Here is a 12,686-nt window from a genome sequence, read left to right on the forward strand (position 1 = left end):
TATTTACTAGTTAAGAGGATTCTAGAATATAGATAGTCACCTCTTTTATTAACTGGGGAGTAAGTATAAATCTTGCTTTAGTTTTTCATTAAACCTTAATCCATTAAAAATTTTTATTTGAAGAATCTTCTATTGGTACAATTGTACTAGTTTCCAGATGGAAAGCTGCTTGTAGCAACCCATTTATTTAATAATATTCCCCTTCCCCCAAATGTCTTTAATTACTTGTCTCTCCATTAATCTGCAATATTGCTGAGCCTAGGGAGCATGCTTTAATCAGCCTTGTATACTATAATTTCTGAAAGTAGTGGGACATAAGAAATTATAATATTTATTTGTTGAATGAATAAAAAGATTAGGTTAGAGTTTCAGGAAGTCACTAGTCATAATTATATTTATAGCTAATTTTCTCCTGAACTCTGATATAAGGACAAAAGGACATATGGAACATAGGATCAATGTGACTGAGTTTGTCCTCTTGGGGCTCACTCAGAGCCTCCAAGGTCAGAAAATATTATTTGTTGTGTTCTTGCTCATCTACATTGTGACAATGGTGGGCAACCTCCTCATTGTGGTGACCGTGGTGGTCAGTCCAACCCTGGATGCTCCTATGTATTTCTTTCTTGGTTACTTATCATTTATGGATGCTGTGTATTCTACTACAGTCACTCCAAATATGATTATAGACTTACTCTATGAGAAGAAAACCATTTCCTTCCAAGCTTGCATGTCCCAGCTCTTTATAGGACACTTGTTTGGTGGTGCAGAGATTTTACTTCTGGTGGTCATGGCCTATGATCGCTATGTGGCCATCTGCAAACCCTTGCATTATTTGACCATCATGAATCAACGGGTGTGTGTTTTGTTGCTGCTGTTGGCCTGGGTTGGAGGTTTTTTGCATGCTGTTGTTCAGCTTCTCTTTGTTTACAACCTTCCCTTCTGTGGTCCCAATGTCATTGACCACTTCATCTGTGACATGTACCCATTATTAAAACTTGCCTGCACTGACACTTATGTTATTGGCCTCACTGTGGTTGCCAATGATGGGGCAATCTGTGTGGTCATCTTTACGGTCTTGCTCATCTCCTATGGGGTCATTCTGCACTCTCTGAAGAACCTTAGTCAGGAAGGCAGGCGCAAAGCCTTATCCACCTGTGGCTCCCACATTACGGTGGTGGTCCTCTTCTTTGTCCCCTGCATCTTCATGTATGTGAGACCTCCTTCTACCTTACCCATTGATAAATCCTTGACTGTATTTTACACAGTTATCACCCCTATGTTGAACCCCCTAATCTATACTCTGAGAAATGGAGAGATGAAAAATGCCATGAAGAAGCTCTGGACCAGAAGAAGAAAATGAGGCAGAAGAGAAATTTATCACCTTTTTATTTTCAATGAAGAGTTTGCTCCATCCAGGAAAGGATTATTTATTTGTAGTAAGTTCCTCCTCAGGTTTAAAGTTGTGCATGATGAAAAACATTTAAGATGTAAGTACTTCCAATGGTCAAAACATATTTCTAAGATTTTCATAATTTCTTAGGAAAGTCGATGTATAGCTTTTGCATATAAAATGTCTCTATTGAAACTATAGGTTTAAGTTCTATGTGATCAGTTATGCTGTAGTTAACACTATAAATTTATTTTTGTTAGTGGACATTTTTTGCTTTTCACTCTTACATAATTGTTCACTTTCAGAATTCATAGTGCTCTATATATTTCAGAGAAAGAAAATCAGAAATGGGACATAAATCCTTGGTCCACTCCTCCCATACAAAAACAACTCATATTAAGACTTGAAGTATAGATCTTATTTTTGTATCTGCAAGACACTTAAGTATATAATTTTGTTCATGTTGCTTAGCACGTTAAGGTTGAGGAGGAATGCTGCTTCCTAGGTAGAATATTAATCATAAGGAAGCTAATTGTAGAAAAAAAATCTGAACAAAAGGGATAGATATAATAAGTAAGTTTTACTCATTTTTCTGAGTGGGGGATCCTATTATCTCCTAAAGTGGAATGACTTTGTTTAGTGTTATATTTCATAGAAATGATTCATTAAATTTCCTACATAGTTTAGTATATCTGATAATTCTCTGCCATTTTTTCAGTGCCCCCACATCTTTTTTTGCTCACAGTGTTTAGTAGCCTCCTACAGGGACCCAGGCCTTACCTTTCATATATAGAATTATCATAGTACATAATCCATAAGGTTTAAATATGCAACACAGAACCTGACACCAGATATTTGAGTGATATCATTGGTAAGAAAGGTGCTGACAAGGGATGCCTGGGTGGCTCAGTTGGTTAAGCGTCCGACACTTGGTTTTGGCTCAGGTCATGATCTCAGGGTTTGTGAGTTCAAGCCCCACATCAGGCTCTGTTCTGACAGCAGGGAGCTTGCTTGGGAACTCTTTCTCCCTCTTTCTCTGCCCCTCCCTTACTCTCTGTCTGTCTCTCAAAAATAAATAAACACAAAAAATAAAAAGAAAAGAAAAGTGCTGACGATATGGCATGCCATTCTGACCTCTGCTCTTAATGGAATGCAGATTATTAGGTAATAAAGAAGCCATAATATATATTGATTTATTTAACAGAGACCTCTTTCATAAGCCTCCCTCTCTCAATTAGGCTTGAAAGAAAATATTATCTGTCCCTACTACAGTAGGAATCATGTGGTCAAAGAAACTCATGGTTCTGCCTCTTTTACTTAGTCTGGATCCATGAGGCGCCCAGGCTATGGGGACATGGAACCTTTTCCCTGCTAAATCACAGTGTATGAGAAACTTTATGTCCGCATTTTCATCCCTATTATTATTACATGAAGACTTGTTATGTCATCGCAAATCTTCCCAAACATAACACTATTCTTTAAATAAGATTAAACATTTGATTTTATCAGAATTTGTGTAATTAAGTCATCAACTTTTGGATGTTGCTATGCACTGAATATTAGTGTTCCCCTCGAAATTCATGAGTTACGTCCTCTATGATATGTGGTGTTTGGAGGTGGGGTCTTTGAGAGGTGATTACGTCATGAGAGGAGAGCTCTCATGAATGAGGTTAGTGTCTCTGTAAAAACAGACCTGATAGAACTCACTTGCCCCTTCTGCCATGTAAGGGCACAGCAAAAAGAGCCTAGTCTTGAATTCTTGATCTATTGGAGTAAGAATTTGAGTCTTTTCTTCATTAAACGTAAATATATATATATATATATATATATATATATATATATATATTCTTCTACAAATATTTAGTATTCTTTGATATTGTTACAAATATGTTGTTTTGCTGTAACTATGGGTGTTTTTATATAAAGACATTATATTGTATTATTCTTTTACTTTTAATTTAACATTAAAAATATTAAAAGCCACAATGAGATATTGCCTCATACTTGTTAGGATGGATGTTATCAAAGAGAAAAGAGATTACATGGCTCAGTCAGTTAAGTGTCTGACTCTTGATTTGGGCCCAGGTCACGATCTCATGGTTCGTGAGATTGAGCCCCAGATCGGGTTATGTGCTGTCAGGTCAGAGCCTTCTTGGGATTCTCTCTCCACCTCTCTCTCTGACCCTCCCCTACTTGTGTGCATGCTCTCTCTTTCTCTTGCTCTCTCTTTCAAAAGAAATAAATAAAAGCTTTAAAAAAAGAGGGAGTCCAGTTCGCTGTTGGGTATATAAATTGTTTTAGCACTCTAGAAATCTCTATGGAGATTCCTCAAAAAAGTGAAATAGAATTACTATACATTCCACATATTCCACTTCTGTGTGTATATCTAAGAATATGAAATCAGAATGCTGAGGAGATATCAGCATTCCCATGTTCACATCAGTATTATTCGCCGTAGCCAAGACATGGAAACAACCTAAGTGTCCATCGATTAATGAATGGAAACATAAATATATATATTTATATAAATATATAATACATATATAATATCAGATAATACATAATATATAATACATAATATATAATATCAGATATTATATAATACCTATATGTTATATATAATATATATATATATATATGTATATATATATATATATATACACAAGAGAATATTATTAGGTAAAACAAAGAAGAAAATCCTGCCAATTGCAACACCATGAGAGGCATTGAAGGCATTAAGCTAGGCAGAATTAGTCAGACAGAGAAAGACAAATACTGTATGATCTCATTTATATGTGGAATTAAAAACCCAGATTATAGAAGCCAGAGAATGGTGCTTGCCGGGGCCTGGAGGGTGGGGCAAATAGGGAGAAGTTAGTCAAAGGGCACAAAATTTTCTAGTTATAAGATGAATAAGTTCTGGGGAGCTAATGTATAGCGGGGTACAGTAGTTAACAATAATGTATTATATAGACATAGTTGCTGAGAGAGTGAATCTTAAATAGTTTCATCCCACACCGAAATTCTAATTATGTGAGGTGACATATGTGTTAGCTACTCTTATTATGGTAATCATTTTGTTTGTAAGCCAGCAATTCTGGCCGAGGTTGGCTGGATATTTCTTCTGCTTCATGGGGCATGGACTGAAGTCAGTCTGTGTTATTCATCTGATAGCTGAGGGGTCTGCAGGATCCAGGTAAGCTTCATTCCTGTTCAGAGTGGCTTTGAAATGGCGACTGGAAGGAACCCAACAGGTCCCTTCCCCTATTCAGTTAGATGCAGGACCACAAGCAGGACAATCAGACTTTTTACATGGTGCTCAGGGACCTCAGTGGTAGAAAGCAGAAGGAGTCAGGTCAGTTAAGGGTTATATCCAAAACCAGCCCAGTGTCATTTTCACCATCTTATACTGGTTAGAGCAGGCACACCCAGATTTGTGGTGGTGGAGAACTAGATGATGACACGTGGTGTGGAGGTCAATGCTTGGTGGCAAAGTCACACTGTGGAACAGCATGTAGGATGGAAGACATTGTCTCCTTTTTGGAAGATACAACCGTCCACATCCCTGAAAGGGCATGCTGGAGGTTTCACGTTATAGATCATTTTGGAGTGAATTGCGTCTTAACAATATTGAATTTTCTAGCTCCTGAACATAAGATATCTATTTGTTGGGGTGTTTTCAAAATTTTGCTTCATAAACATTTGGAATTTTTAGTGGGAGGATGTTGCTCATTTTTTCCTGAGTACTTTTCTTTTCCGATACTAATGTAAAAGGTGTTTAGCATTGTGTAAGTTTTCAGTTGTTATGGATACTAATAGAAATGCAATTGAATGTTTTATTTGGACCTTGTGTTCCTGAAAACTCGCTAAATCCACTTATTATTTCTAGTAATCTCTGTAGATTCTTTAGGGTTTTCTATGACACAACCATGTTGTTTACAAGAAAGGGACAGTTCATTTCTTGGAGAGATATAGGAGTATTTAGCTTTTGTAATTCTATTTATTTTTGAGTCTTTTACAGAAGGTTGTCTTTTTCCTTTATTTTACACATTTAATCTGAGGATTCAAAGTTATAGAATAATTGGAACTTTTTAAACTCTGAAACATCAGTGCAATTTTATGTGCTTTTCAATTCCTGATATTGGTAATTTTCTCTTGATTTCACCTGCTATAATGTTATCAGTTGTAATATAAAATACCCAACTTCACAACTTTGGCTATTTTAGTTTACTCTCTGTATTCAATTTCATTCATTTTTATCTTTCTTCATTACATTTTTTTTTTTTTTTTACTTTGGCTTTAGATGTCTTTGTCTAGCTTCTTAAGATACAAGCTTAGATGCTTTTTGAGATTTATATTTAACACAAGCATAAAGCTATACATACATTTTAGGTAAGCTATGAATACACTTAGGTAAGCAATTTTGTGTGGCTTAGCATGTAAGAAAGATCTTCAGTTATTTATTTGTATATTTATTTATACATACAGATATTTATTTGTATTTATATTTATATATATATATATACACTATTTATTTTTATATATTTTAAAGAATTTATTTATTTAAATTCAAGTTAGTTAACATACAGTGTATGTTCGATACAGTATGTTACTCCTTGGCTTCAGGAGTAGAATCTAGTGATTCATCACTTACATATAACATGCCGCACTCACCCTAAAAAGTGCCCTCCTTAATGGCCATCACCCATGGAGCCCTACCCTCACCCATATCCCCTCCGACAACCCTCAGTTTGTTCTTTGTGTTTAAGAGTCTTTTAGGGTTTGCTCTCCTCTCTGTTTTTATCTTATTTTTCCTTCCCTTCACCTATGTTCATCTGTTTTGTTTCTTAAATTCTACATATGAGTGATATCATGATGTTTGTCTTTCTCTAACTAAACTATTTTGCTTAGCATAATATACTCTAGTTCCATCCACATTGTTGCAAATGGTAAGATGTTATTCTTTTTGTTCACCAATATTCCATTATATATATATATATATTCCATTATATAATATATATAATTATAATATACTATAATTCCATTCTATATGTATATATATAAAATCACATCATATCATATCTTCTTTATCCATTCATCAGTTGATGGATATTTGGGCTCTGCCATACTTTGGCTATTATTTTGGGGGGGGGTCTTCATTTTTCTTTTAATTTTATTTTTAATTTTTTTTTTAATTTACATAAAAATTAACATACAGTGCAACAATGATTTCAGGAGTAGATTCCTTAGTGCCTCTTACCCATTTAGCCCATCTCCCCTCCCACAACCCCTCCAATAACCCTCAGTTTGTTCTCCATATTTATGAGTCTCTTATGTTTTGTCCCCCTCCCTGTTTTATATTATTTTGTTTCCCTTCCCTTATATTCATCTGTGTTGTCTCTTAAAGTCCTCATATGTGTGAAGTCATATGATATGTGTATTTCTCTGACTGACTAATTTCACTTAGCATAATACCCTCCAGTTCCATCCACGTAGTTGCAAATGGCAAGATTTCATGCTTTTTGATTGCCGAGGAATACTCCAGGGTATGTATATACACCATATCTTCTTTATCCATTCATCCATTGATGCACATTTGGGCTCTTTCCATACTTTGGCTATTGTTGATGGTGCTGCTATAAACATTGGGGTGCATGTGTCCCTTCAAAACAGCACACCTGTATCTCGTGGATAAATGCCTAGTAGTGCAATTGCTGGGTCATAGGGTAGTTCTATTTTTAGTTTCTTGAGGAACCTCCATACTGTTTTCCACAGTAGCTGCACCAGTCTGCATTCCCACCAACAACGCAAAAGAGATCCTCTTTCTCCACATCCTCGCCAACATCTGTTGTGGCCTGAGTTGTTCATGTTAGCCATTCTGACAAGTGTAAGGTGGTATCTCATTGTGGTTTTGCTTTGTATTTCCCTGATGATGAGTGATGTGGAGCAACTTTTCATGTGTCTGTTGGCTACCTGGATGTCTTCTTTGGAAAAGTGTCTTTTCACGTCTTCTGCCCATTTCTTCACTGGTATATATATTCATCTTTTCTCCCCTCAGAGAGTCCCCTTAAAATTTCTTGCAGGGATGGTTTAGTGGTCACAAACTCCTTTAGTTTTTGTTTGTCTGGGAAACTTTTCATCTCCTATTTTGTTTTTTTTTTTTAATTTTTTTTTAACATTTATTTATTTTTGAGACAGAGAGAGACAGAGCATGAACGGGGGAGGGTCAGAGAGAGGGAGACACAGAATCTGAAACAGGCTCCAGGCTCTGAGCTGTCAGCACAGAGCCCGACGCGGGGCTCGAACCCACGGACCATGAGATCATGACCTGAGCCGAAGTCGGCCGCTTAACTGACTGAGCCACCCAGACGCCCCTATCTGTCCTTTTTTGAATGACATCTTTGCTGGATAAAGAATTCTTGACTGCATATTTTTCTGATTCAACACATTGAACATATCCTGCCACTCCTTTCTGGACTGCCAAGTTTCTGTGGATAGATCTGCTGCAAACTTGATCTGTCTTCCCTTGTAGGTTAGCGACTTTTTTTCCCTTGCTGCTTTCATGATTCTCTTTTTGCTTGAGTATTTTGTGAATTTGACTATGACATGCCTTGTTGATGGTCGGTTTTTGTTGAATCTAATGGGGGTCCTCTGTGCTTCCTGGATTTTGATGTCTGTGTCTTTCCCCAGGTTAGGAAATTTTTCTGCTATGATTTGATCACATAACCCTTCTACCCCTATTTCTCTCTCTTCCTCTTCTGGGACCCCTATGATTCTGATGTTGTTCCTTTTTAATGAGTCACTGATTTCTCTAATTCTTAAATCATGCTCTTTTGCCTTAATCTCCTCTTTTTTTCTACATCATTATTCTCTATAAGTTTGTCCTCTATCACTGATTCTCTGTTCTGTCTCATCCATCCTTGCTGCCGTGGCATCCATCCGTAATTGCAGCTCAGTTATAGCATTTTTAATTTCATTCTATTTTTTACTTCTTTTATCTCTGAAGAAAGGGATTCTAATCTATTTCCGACTCCAGCTAGTATTCTTATTATCGTGATTCTAAATTATGGTTCAGACATCTTGCTTGTATCTGTGTTGGCTAAATCCCTGGCTGTCATTTATTCGTGCTCTTTCCTTTGGGGTGAATTCCTTCATTTTGTCATTTTTGGGAGGAAAGGAATTAATGAGGTAGAAAAATTAAAATTAAAAAATATTAAAATTAAAAATTACAAACACACACACACACACACACACACACACACACACACGTCAAATAAATGATGCTAGATCCTAGGCGTGTTTTGGTCTGGGTGTTGAAAGTGGTTTGACAGATTAGAGAAAAAAAGGGGAAAAAAAGGAATTTGAGAATTTGAAAAAATGAATACATTGAAGTAAACTAAAATGAAATGATGGGAGTAAGATAGAATTTGAAAAATTTACACAAAAGTAAAGACTATAGTAGAAAAAAATTAAAGAAAATATTTTTAATAAAAATTGAAAATAAAAATGCATTTTTTCTCTTTCTGTATTCAAGAAAAAGAAAAGTGAAAAAGAGAAAAAAAAAAGAAAGAATTGAATAGATGGACCTGCTAACAGATTGAAATAGGACTGAAATTACTTCGTTTTCCCCTAGAAGTCAGACTGTGAAGCACTTTATAGTCCATGAACTAAGTAGGCGGTGAGACTTGTGTTCTTGAAGAGCAAGGTTGGCCCAGTTGGGCGTGGCTTAGTGTAATGGCTCTGTTCTTCACTAGATGGTGCTTCTAGCCTACTGGGGTGGAGTGTTGTTGCGCTCATACGGTGTGTATGCATATGTGCGGGAGCAGTGAAAATGGCATCACCCAGCTACCCAGTCACTAGTATCAGAACTCTGTTCTCCCCTATCAGCAATTGCACACCCATCCTCTGTCTTAAGCTTTTGTCCACTCCCCACTTTTTCACTGTCCGTGACCAAGCCCCAGGCAGTACCTCTGTCCCAAGTTTTGTCTCAGATGCGGCTGTTTTCCCCGGCCCCTTACTTTTGAAAGACTGCAGCTTTGACCCGTTCCACTCCTCTGTGGGAGGGTCTCACCGAGCAATGGCCAAATGTCAGCTGCACCCAGGAACACTTGCTGGGCCCTGTTGCTGCCAGTGCCCTGAGACTGCGGCCAGGTGCCAGCCTGCCCCAGAAAAAGGTTATGAGATAGTGTAGCAGCAGCATTTCAGGGATTATGGAAAATCACAACATACATCTGGCACCAGGCTTCACCCTTAACAACCTTGTTCCAGCACCAGTGAGTGTGGCTGCCTTCTGGGGTCTGCTGGGACGAGGTGGCTTCAACAGTCTCTACCAAATGTCCTTCCAGCAGTGAACCGCTTTTCCCCGTGTGGCCCAAGAACCTCCCAGACCCCACTCTGTTCCTGGAGATTCACCCTTCCCACCAGAGCACCGCCAGGTATTGAGCTGCAGAGTTGTAGACTTTGTGCTCCCCTTGCTTACAGCCTTAATGGAATTTAAACCCTCTCCTTTCTCCCTTCTCCCTTTTTAGTTTAGTCCCTGCAGCTGTTTCCAATTTTCCACTTTCTCTCCACCTGCTTTTGGGGAGGGGTGCTTTTCCCATATTCTATCCCCACCCCAATTCTATCCACTCTGTGCCCACAAAAGCACCTCCCTGCCCACTGCAGCTTCACACTCCCCAAGTTCACCTCTCTGCACTGCGTACCTGGTGAGTTCTCTGGTTCCGGTTGTGAAGATTGTTGTGTTAATCCTCCAATCAGTTTTCTAGGTGTGCAGGATGGTTTAGTGTTGGTCTGGCTGTACTTCATGGACGTGACACACACAAAAAACTTCCACGCTGTTCCGTCATATTCATTTTGGCTATTATTGATAGCGCTGTTATAAACAGTGGAATGCACGTGCCCATTCAATTCAGCATTTTTGTATCCTTTGGATAAATACCTAGTAGCGCAATTGCTGAGTTGTAGGATAGTTCTATTTTTAATTTTTTGAAGAACGTTCATACTGTTCTCCAGAGTGGCTGCAACAGTTAGCATTCCCACCAACAGTGCAAAAGGGCTCCCCTTTCTCTGCATTGTCTCCAACATCTGTTGTTGCCTGAGTTGTTATTTTTACTCATTCTGACAGTTCTGAGGTAGTATCTCAGTGTGGTTTTGATTCATATTCTCTGATGATAAATGATATTGAGCATCTTTTCATTTGTTTCTTAGCCATCTGGATGTTTTCTTTGGAAAGGTGTCTATTCATGTCTTTTGCCCATTTTGTCACTGTTTTATTTGTTTTTGGGGTGTTGACTTTGAGAAGTTCTTTATGGATTTTGGATACTATTATTCTGACATGTCTTTTGCAAATATTGTCTCCCTTTCCTTCAGTTGCCTTTTATTTTGTTGGTTAAAGACTCTTTATATATGATCCTTATGACCTAGAAAATGTAATATACAATCACACACATGTGGAGATGAAGATGCTCAATGGAACCCATCGTAAGCCATGGGGAAATGAGTAAGTGTGGAAGCACCCAGATTTGATGTAGAAGCAGGTTCTTGCTAGAAAATAATTTGTTTCTTATAGAACCAGTTATTCAAATTAAGGGACTGAATTAATGAACTGAAAATCATTATGGTGTCAATTGACATAGATTCAGGCCTTGATCAACAGCATCTACTGCACCGCAGACTCTGGAACTATGATTACCTATCTTTTCAACAATTGCGATGTCAACCTCAGTAACTTCCCTCATCTCAAGGCCTCCTGCCTCTGAACCTCAGGGCCTCTAGAACAGAGATTCTAACACCTAGAGGAAAGACCTCCTTTGCTGAGGATATGATTGGGTAAGTCAGCCTGAGACTGGTTCTCCTTTCACTTGCCTAGCTGCCTAATATGACTTCCCTAACTTCAATGTTTTCCTATATGAAACTCACAATTTATTACTTTTTTTAAACATTTTTTTAATGTTCAAATTAGGTGTTTTATGCATATTTGCCCATCTATCTGCTCCTCTTTGATCATTGTGAATATCAAATCCATTTACCACTGGCTAGCATTTCTACAGTAACAGTAATAAGCTTGGAAATTTTTATTAATTATAAAAATATGAAAAAAGAAAAAAAATGTCAGTAGAATAGAGGGGTGCGGCTGACGGAAAGGTCTCACAGAGCATTGGACTGGAAAGGATTCAGAGATGGACTAGTTTGACCCCTTTGTTTTCCAATGAGCAACCTGAGACAAGCTTGTAATGACATTTAGAAGATGACTCAAACCCATGTCTTCTTACACTGAGCTCGAACTTTTCCCCTGAGTGTGCCGCTTTTTGCAACCAGGGCAACGAAGTTGTATTTTTGAGCACTCTCAGTACCTATAAAGCATTATAAACAAAACCATGTCTCATTGTCCCCTACCCCTCATTTCAGTGTCTGTTTCTCCTATCTATCACTATCCTGCCAGAATTAAAAGAAACAAAGCAAAACAGTTGCTAATGTAACAGTTTGTGAAAATTGCAAGTCTCTCCAGTTCAGTTCAAATGTATTTGCTGAAAATCTAGAGAGTTATTTGTGTTAAGATATTGTGGGGTGGGCAAACATTAAATGGAGAGAACTCCAACTCCTTACAAAGCTGATCGAGAATCATACCAAGTCATTGTAATAGGGAACAATGTACTAAATAGTTTTGCAGTTATTTGATACAGTTAAATCTAGTCTTTACATCAGAGTCTAGTCTGAACATCTAATAGTGGAATGCCATAGTATTATTAAGTGAATTATTACACAAGAGAGGCTATTTTTGGTGCTGGATACATCACACTGTAAAGGTACTCACTGCAACTACGTACTACCACTTCAAAAGTCTGACTCTATGCCGATTTATGTAGCGTTTATTGCCACCAGCAGAAAGTAAGTTTCTGGAGAGCAGGAATCCTTTCCTTGTTTGTGACTGCTGACTTCTGTGCCAAGAACAGACATAGTTTAAATAAGGCTATAATAAATCTGTGTCGATAGCTGAGCTTTTGATTACTCCTCTCTATAGACAATCCCCTAAGACTTAGAGATAGAACTTCTTTCTTGTAGGCCAACAAGATCATCTGAAGACAAATAGGACCATCAAGGGAAGGTGTAACAGGCATTTTGGAAGAACTCAATAGTTACCACTAACTGTTTATTGCATATAAACCGCTGTAGAAAACACTTAATGATGAAGATGTGCTCTTAACAATGGACGTATTTATAGTCATGTTCACGATTTAATTACAGATTGCATTGTCCTGAGCTCTCATCCCTGAAACAGGCCATATAGAAAGAGGAA

The 12,686-nt window shown here is 37.7% G+C and overlaps 1 protein-coding gene across 1 annotated transcript; it reads left to right on the plus strand.

Annotated features, from left to right (window-relative positions):
- The first annotated feature begins 430 nt into the window (after window positions 1–430).
- On the plus strand, window positions 431–1,360 carry LOC102956845 (olfactory receptor 4A15-like). The gene has a single exon (XM_007082206.3). The coding sequence runs from the start codon at window positions 443–445 to the stop codon at window positions 1,358–1,360; it is 918 nt and encodes a 305-aa protein (XP_007082268.2). The 5' UTR covers window positions 431–442.
- The last annotated feature ends 11,326 nt before the right edge of the window (window positions 1,361–12,686 follow it).

The sequence above is a fragment of the Panthera tigris genome, chromosome D1, assembly GCF_018350195.1.
Source record: "Panthera tigris isolate Pti1 chromosome D1, P.tigris_Pti1_mat1.1, whole genome shotgun sequence".
Lineage (NCBI taxonomy): Eukaryota > Metazoa > Chordata > Mammalia > Carnivora > Felidae > Panthera > Panthera tigris.